At 41.0% G+C, this 8,803-nt stretch overlaps 1 protein-coding gene across 1 annotated transcript; it reads right to left on the minus strand.

Moving 5' to 3' along the window:
- Positions 1–5,943: 5,943 nt before the first annotated feature.
- LOC101964256 (T-cell surface glycoprotein CD1a) lies at positions 5,944–8,372 on the minus strand. Its single transcript, XM_078024949.1, has 5 exons — positions 8,200–8,372; positions 7,605–7,859; positions 6,693–6,971; positions 6,236–6,517; positions 5,944–6,038 (listed from the first exon to the last, which is right to left on the minus strand). Exons 1-5 carry the CDS (start codon positions 8,252–8,254, stop codon positions 5,944–5,946), a joined length of 966 nt encoding a protein of 321 aa, XP_077881075.1. The 5' UTR covers positions 8,255–8,372.
- Positions 8,373–8,803: the final 431 nt, after the last annotated feature.

Genomic DNA, 8,803 nt, shown 5'->3' on the forward strand with positions numbered 1-8,803 from the left:
ATTTGATGAGAGATCTGATGGATAATGTGTCCTGGTCACTACCCTGATGGTGTTGCTGTGTTCCTCCATGGTGTTTCTGGGTTCTACCAGTGCCCTGTATATTTGTGGTTGTGGGCCCTGGAGCATTGGGCCCCTCTGTCTGTTTTTTGGCAATGGAGCCCAATGCCTTTCTCCACAATATCGTGGGTAAACACCTGGTCCTTGTCCATTTTTTGATAACAGAGTACCCTCTATGGTAGTTTGAGAATGGCATTCATTATCCCAATGTCTCCCTCTATGGCATCGTGGGCAAATATCCAGTATTCTACCCCTTTAATACCTAGTTTTGTTAAACCTTCCTCATTTGGGAAAATTCCTTTTAAAATGTCCTGTTTGTTCACAATTGTAGCATGTTTTTGGCCTGACATCTAAAGCCTGTTGTACTGCAGCTGCCAAGACTTGCCCTTGTTCATTAATGTCTCTACATAATTTAATATATGTGTTTAAATCTCCATGTTTCCATGGTCTAATGACCTCCCTGCACTAACGATTTGCTTGCTCATAAGCCAGTTGTTTTATTAATGGCATTGCTTGTTCTGTATCCTCAAAAACACTGGTAGCTGTTTCAATAAGCCTATCTACAAATTCAGCATAATGTTCATTAGCTCCCTGTATTACCTTAGATAATTGACCTTGTAAATCTCCATGTCCTTGTAAAATCTTCCATGCCCTAACTGCATCTGCAGCAATTTGTGAATATATATAGCAGGATCATATTCAATTTGTTGCCTTTGACCCTCATAAGGTCCTTTTCCTAACAACATATCTAGATTTCTTTGAGGGTAACCGGCTGCTGCATTTCGCCTAGCTGTCTCTGTGCAAAATTCCTCATTGGCAATCTTTCATAACAAATATTTTCCTCCATTTAGCACAGATTTACACATGCTAGCCCAATCTGCTGGTGTCATGTAGAAGTCGGTAATGGATTCGACCATGCTTACAGTGAAGGGTGCTTGGGGACCATAGGTTGTTACAGCCTCCTTTAACTGCTTCACTGTTTTGAAATCTAAAGCATGGTGAATTTTCTGCCCTCCTGCCTGCTCAAGTACAGGGCATGCTAATCTTTGAGGTCCTGTCTCAGGATCCCAACTATCAACTATGGGGGTTGAGGGCCACTCAGCTGTCTCCATAGGTGGAGCTGTTGGTTGAATTATGCCCTCTGGCAATAGAACAGAGTTAGTAGCAGCCTCCTGTTGTTGCTTTCCCCGTGGTAGCTGTTCCTCCTCTAATCTTTCTTCCTTTAAATTTTCTTCCTCTATCTGACTAGCTTGAGAGACCTTCTCTTTTGCTTGATCTAACATGTTTTCTACCATAGTCTGGACCTCTAACAATTTACTTAACACTCTTTCAGTTTGTTTTTTACTAATTTCTAATCTACTATAAAGATAACGCAACCCAACAAGATAACACAACAAAACCGAAACAGAATGAAACAAAAACGGAACAAAATATCGTTGTATCAATTTTCCTATTTTCTTGACATGTGCATTTGTGGTCTATTTCTATCTCTTCCTCAGGGGTGAACAACTTCAAACCTTGAGCCAACCATTTTTCCCAATTTGCCTGAGAAAGTTCTATGGATAGGCAGCTTGAAACAAAAACAAAACAAATCTAAACAAGAACACATTGTTTTTTGAAATGGTCACCCATTCTCTCGCCTTCCTTCAGGAGCGAGCAATTTCACTTACCTCCAAGCTTCAGGCATTCCCCATACGGGCCACCAAATGCCAAAGTCTGGCTGGGCACAAATCATGAACCACTGAAGCAGGAACAAACTTTATTTCTGTACTCTACCAGCACACTCCACATACGCTCCTGGGAAATCTGCTGAATGCCACACAGCTCCTCCAGGAACCACCAACCGGAATCCCTCCTCCCGTACTCCCCCCCCCACCCCGAGAACTCCAAAGTAGCAGGCTGAGGTGGACAGTAATAGCTCGCCTCTCAACCAATACTGTTGGCAAAATGCCAGGGGCCATTCCGACTTGGCTGTGGCTCTCAGCACATGATGAATTACTTGTAAATATATATTAAATACGATTTTTAAACAAAATACACAAAACCAAGAACAACATGGATAGATGCCACAGAAATAATGTTCAGCACAAAAGGCAGGTATATCAGAGTACTTACCATTAAGATTTCAGAAAGTAAGTTTCAAAAAATTAAATAAAAAAAATAGTGTAGGTTGTTAGAGATCAGAATATTGGTTGCCTTTAACTGGAAAGAGAAGCCATGAGGGAAACTTCTAAGTGCTGAAAATATTCTTTATAAGAGTAGTGGATCATGCTTGTTTTTTTTTTTTTTTTCATAGTGGAAATCCTAAAACAGAAGAGAAAACAAAAATAGTCTATATTGGCTTTGGGAGTTTTAAAGAGAAAACTTTATTTGGGGACAAGATAACAAGGACCATCAGTGGGACACTAGGAAGGATAAAACAGGAAAGGAGGGAAAGCCAATTCATGATGTTATCAGGCTTCTCACTGGTACAAAATACTGGGATCTGATCTTACTGGGGGCTTCTGATTCTTTATACTGATTTTATCTCTGAATTATTTACCTGAGAAATAAGAAAAGTACATATTCATGACCTTCCATCCATTAATTGTCAAGAATTATCCACGGGGTGTTATACCTTGACACTTGCAGTTCTGAGCATTGAGAAATTCTAAGTAGCTCCTCTCAGGTGTCCCAATCACATTGCAGGAAAAGTCTAGGGCAAAGGCACAGAGGATATGACATGCAACTGAAGTGAGCCTCTGCCACAATTGCTTTAGTAGAATTGTACAGAGGTGTCTTTTGCTGTAATGTTATGTTGTCACACATGTACATAAAATTCAAAAATCCATCTTTTTGTTTATTCCTAAGAAAACCTCAATAATCTACAGTCTTATAGCCTTGGTTAACTGTTTAGCTCTTCATGCCACCTAGTGGTGAAATATAAACATTTTACAAGTGTCAGCAGGATTTTAAAAGAAAATTTGCTGTTTCTCTCTGTTCCAAATCGAGATGCTGGTGCCTGATGTAGAATGCTCACCTGCAGTGACAGCTGTTTGTTGGAAATATTTTTCTTTACCCACTACTTTAAGATGAACAGCCAAACCCAATTTGGTGCTTTTATGTAAAATATATTGGTGTAGGGAGCTTTGTAGATGAAACTTTACTGTACATGGAGGATTTTATCTGAATCTGGGAAATTTCCCCTATATTTTCCCCAAGTTATGGTCAGCTTTAAATAAGATCTGCACACTGCATTTATAATCTAATCAAGCATAATTTCATTTTGAAACTATTCTCAGTGATTATGTTTCCATACAAATAGTAAAAACTAGATGTGTGATGAATGAAGAAAGAACAAGAGAATGCAGGGATGAATTTTCAGGACAAAATTCATGGGACCATTTCTTACAGGTGCTGTGTCACCTGCACCTGGTCTGTCTAGATGTTCCCCTTTTCCTGAGTTCCCTCTTTTCAGGTGCCTAAGCAAAATAAAGCTAAGTCCCTTTCCCCAAATTCATTTCAAATAAGTCTTTCCAGAAAGATAAGAAGAAGGAAAAAAAACAATGAAAATACTAAACTGCAGAATCAAATTGGGTAGGCAAAATTTTCAAGCTGAGAACACAGTGATGATCTTTTATCCATCCAATACTTTATACTCAATATGCACCTGCTGAACAGTAAGTATATAGTATGTGCCTAAGAACTGTTTGTTACATCAGCTTGTGGATTTTAAAGTAACTGAAGTCTGGTCATAGATGACGTACCTCTCACTGTCAGTTGGGTTCATTAGTCAATCCCCATTAGTCAGGATTTCTAATTTGTCGACCTGTGGAAACTTTTATAACCCCACATTAAGTACTGACAGTGCTTTTAAAGTCATTCATAGATATGTGCAGAATGGTACAAAATGGGAGTCAAATGAAGAACACAATCCCTATGATAGTCAAAAAAGTGAAGCTCTGTCTTCAGGTTTCCCTTCTCACTGCAGGACAAGCATCCTTTGTGTGGCCTAGGGAGTGCAATGTTTTTCAAATTTTTGTGCTCTTTGTCACTGATATTGTCAATTAAAATGACCCCAAACACATCTCTAACATGCTATCTAGTGTTCATAAACTGAAGAAGGCTGTGATATGTATTACACAGGAAGAAGGTATTTTAGATCAGCTTTATTATAGTTATACTGCTGTTTCTGAGAGTTCAGTGTTAATAAGCAATGCAATGCGCTGGAAAAAGAAAGATAAAATTTCATGATTGGTAGGTGACATAATTTATAAAGTGACTACTATAATACTATGATAAAGCTATGACAAAAGACAAACAACCATATTTGTGTTTTTGTGAGATGATCAAGTTTTTTTTTTTTTTTTTTTACATATGGTAGACAGCAATGTAGGAAGGTTGAAAGGCTAGGAAATTTGTGATCACATCAGTCAGGGTCGGGAAACTGTTAAATACTTCTCTGATAATGTTTCTGTTTAAAGAAATATGGCATACAATGAATTACTTGTAAATATATATTAAATATGATTTTTAAAAAAAATACACAAAGCCAAGATTATGTATTCATCAGGTAACAAAAATATTGTGCCACAAACTCAAAGGTACCTAACCAGCTATTTACCCTAGGAACATGGCTCAGTGTTCACTATTCACATTACTTGTCTAGACCTACTTTAATCTTGAAGAGCAGCACTTTCACTACTCATTTTTTATTCCCTCTTCAGAGATGCCCTTGGGACATATTTCAGGTATCACCACCATGCTGTCCCTCTCAATCTTTCACGTATCTGTGAGTCTTCTGATGATTTTGTTGAAATGAAAACTGGAATTCAGTAAGTCTGAGACCAGGCCACAGAGTCTACATTTCTACCACACTCCAATGTAATGAATCTGCTATTTGACCATAAACCACATTGAATATGGAGGACCTTCATCTTTCCCTGTTCTTTTTGTTTAGAGCACTTGAAACAATGGTTTTATGCTAATATTTCCCCAAATTGAATAACAGAATTGTTAAGTGGCAAAACTGTGTTTCTCCTCAGAGACTCAGAAGAAATAAATAAATAAAACCAGGAATGCATGAAGTCTCCTGGCAAAGCAAGACTTTGAACAAGAAGAGCATCAAATATCTCAACTATACCAAAGGTATAAAAATAGAATTTAAAAAACAAAACAAACAAACAACAACAAAAACTACAAACCTTACATAATTCAACACAGGTTTTATTGAAAATATGTTGCATTCAGGCCAGACACTTCACCAAAGATGCAGATATTCATAAAGCATGTGCTTTGCTCTCAAACTTTTAAAAGCTTAAAAGAAGAAACAAAACTACACACCTGCCACAGATGCTAGGAAGTGAGGGGCACAGCTGAAATGTGGATATGCTCAGATGGAAGAGAGATGGCTCCCTACTGTGGATCAAGGAAGTACCCCTGGAGGATGTGACAGCTGAAATGCATCTGATGATCCATTACATTTAACCAGGCTGACACTGCTAACATCCTGTTCCATTCAGAGTTAAACCCTCAGAAACCATGTCAGAACAACAAATCCTGCAAGATTACATTGAGCACATATTAGTAAATGATCATGGAGCAGAAATGAATTGCAAGGTTTTAACAAGGGGAGTTGAGGTGATGTCATCACCCTGTGGTGTTCATGTGTAGACTGGGCACCTGGGTAGCTGGGTCCTCACTTCAGAGAGAGCAAACACTCTAGGGAGCTTCACAGTGTGTCCTACATGAACAAAAAAAGAACAGACTTTTATAAGGTGGAGGTGAGAATTGAGCAGAAAGTGGGAATGGGGCTAAAGGGAGAAGGAAAAGTGAAGAAAAAGTCTTAAAAAAAAAGGGAAGACCATTGGGGAGGAGGGATGAACAGGAAAGATGGATACAAAGAACTCACCAGCGTTTCCTAAATGAAAATCCAAGACCTGTGAGAAGAGCCAGGGCCACTATCACGGCAAAGAGGATCAAGCCCAGGGCACTCTGAGGTGCTGCAGATTCAAGTGGACACCAGGATGATGTTTCAATCTGCATCTATAGATCCCTCATTTTAAATTTATCCATTCTTTGAATTACATATTTTTCTTCTTTTTAGGTCTGGAATTTGTAAATCCCAATTTTTTACCTGGTTCTCATGCTCTGCTAGAAGTTCCCTTTATCCCATCTCCAGCCTGGGTCCAGCTCTTACCCCCCCAGTAGAGGACGAGGTCCTGCCCTCCTAGGCTGCTGTGCTTCACCCTGCAGGCCAGGCCAGCCGCCTCCTCAGCTGCCACATCCAGGGTTGCTTGGAGATGCCACGTCCCATCACCATTGGGCAGGATGTCACCTCTCTGAGTGCCCAGCTGCTCCTGTTCCCCTCGCATCCACATCACCCACATGGGCTTTGGGTAGAATCCAGACACATGGCACACCAGCAGCAGATGGCCAGGCCCAGGACTGGGGCCACTGGACAGCCAGGCCTCGGGCTTCACTGCAAACACCAGAAAAGACATTTAGACACTAACATAGACTGAGAACTTTAGAATTCCACATAAGCCTACAAATACATATAATTCCTAGTTCTGTATTTTCACTCATCAGTCACTTTTTATCCTGAATTTCATTTTAAAATATGAAAATTCTTCGAGACTGGATAGAAGACTGGCCTTGTCGCTGGAGATGAGCTTTCCCTCCATCTAGAAGATCCGAGATTAAACGTGGGCAGGCATAACTGAGGAGCCAATGTTTCCTATTTGTGTAGGCTTGGTTCAGATTGAGTAGATTGCAGGCTTTCTGGGCCTTTCTTCCCCCCATGGGATATGGTGACCATGTTTCATTCTGGAAGCTTATGAAGTCATGTCCTTGTATAGCTACCCGCACAAAGCCTAGGAAGCCCTTCCCAGAGTGCCGTTCACAGTCTGCTGCCACCTGTAGATCAAAAGGACCTGAGGAAGAAGAGTAATGAATTAGAGGAGAAACAGAAGAAAAAGGACAAAAATAAATGAGATAAAGCAATAGAAGCAGAAGGGAGTATGGGGAGTTTAAGGGAATGGACCCCAGTGTGGTTTGGTCAGAGTTTCACAGAAAAGGGAACTGGTAGGAGCTGCAATTGGAGGAAGAGATGATAATATGAGGAAGGGAGGGGATTGTTCAAAGGTGATAGTGATGGTGTGGGGAGAATGACTTAATGGTTTCTATGACAGTTTAGACAGTTTAGAAGATTGAAGAGATTAAATGGGAGAGAAAATCACACTTTAAGGAGTCAACCAAAGAGTGGGGTAGCAGAAGGTACCTAATTGAAAATTGAAGAAAAGGGTGGCCACAGCATTCCTCTAAGGGCAGATAATAAAACATAGCCCTGCAGGCAATAGAGAGAGCAGTTCATAAGTAGCAAAAACTGAAGCTTTTGAAAATCTGGTTGTGTTCATCGCACATGCCCAGGGTGTGATTGCAATTTTATGCTGAAGAGAGCAGAGTAAGATTCAGAGAAGAATAGGCTGTTTCCCTGAGGAATAAAAGTTCCCTGAGATGCCCCACTCTCAGCCCTTTATTCTCCCCAACAAGGGACGGGAACTCACCTTTAAACATCAATTGAGAAATATAAAAGTCCTGATGGTTCATGAAGTATAACTGGACCAACCTTTCCAGATCCATCAACTCCTTGTTACTGATGTTGCCCCTGGACCAGGGATACAGGAAAATGATGGTACCAGAGCTCCTGTTCCAGCTGTGAGTCTGCAGCTCCCCGAACCAGCCTGAGCCCTGATGTACCCAGGAATGGTTGTTATAGGTTGATGTCTGGAGGAGATGGAAGGAAACAGGATCCTCAAACCCTGTGGCAAAAGAATAGATAGAATAGGCTGAAATAAAACACTGGGAGGGATAGATTTGGGAAAGTAGGTGCCCCAGTAGGAAGACTCAGAATCTGGAAAAGTGGAGAGCCACTGTTACCTTAGCTGACATCTACTGTCCCCCAGGGTCCCATGCTCTACCAACATCCTCCATGAGAGCACAGAGGGCTTGAGTAAGGACATGCAGAATGGGGCCAGCTTGGCCCTCGTTCTCTCCAGGTGTGTGCAGGGGAAACTGCCATCACCACACACACACACACACACACACACACACACACACACACACACACACACACACCTTGTCAGTTGCCCCAGTTCTTACCACTGTCGCCTCCTAGGAAGAGAGCAGATAGGAAGGGGAGTAGCAGGAACAGCATGGCCCTTGCAGATGCTACTTCTTTCTCTCAGAGAAGTCGTCCTTTGATTTCTGTTCTAAATAAACCTACCCCACAGACCTCTCTTCTGACTTCCTTATTCAACCAAAACATAAAACTTTTCTGCCTGAAACAAAGACAATCTGCTCCCTCCCAAAACCCTGAGCACCTACTCAGTTTCCCATTTCCCCAGCTATTCTGACTCTGTGCCCAGTGTTCCAACTTCTCTCATTGTTACAAACATCCACCCTGTTCATCTTCCCCTAGTTCAACTGCTATGGAACAAGTCTTGTGTGTCTCTGAAAAGTCCCTTACCACAAGGGGCACTTCTTTTTTTGCTGGGTGTGGAACCCAGAATCTTAAGCATTTTCTCTTATTGTAATAATTTTGAATTATCCCCCATGTGTTCTCTTGCCTACCCCATGCCCCACTACACCTCATTCATATCTCTGACATCACTGGTTACTTTATTTCCCTTTTCAAAATTCCCTATGATTGTCCTCTGAAACAGTATCACCTACTGAGTCTGGGATCCTGTATCCAGGGCTGGCT

Source organism: Ictidomys tridecemlineatus, chromosome 11 (genome assembly GCF_052094955.1).
Source record: "Ictidomys tridecemlineatus isolate mIctTri1 chromosome 11, mIctTri1.hap1, whole genome shotgun sequence".
NCBI classification, from domain to species: Eukaryota; Metazoa; Chordata; class Mammalia; order Rodentia; family Sciuridae; genus Ictidomys; species Ictidomys tridecemlineatus.

Bases quoted from the DNA above. Each gene is read 5' to 3' on its own strand.
- LOC101964256 (XM_078024949.1), bottom strand. From the start codon at position 8,254: ATGCTGTTCCTGCTACTCCCCTTCCTATCTGCTCTCTTCCTAGGAGGC. The intron at 7,860-8,199 runs GTAAGAACTGGG...CTTTTGCCACAG, and splicing joins CTTCCTAGGAGGCGACAGTG to GGTTTGAGGATCCTGTTTCC. The intron at 6,039-6,235 runs GTAAGAGCTGGA...TTGAATCTGCAG, and splicing joins CCTCGTCCTCTACTGGGGGG to CACCTCAGAGTGCCCTGGGC.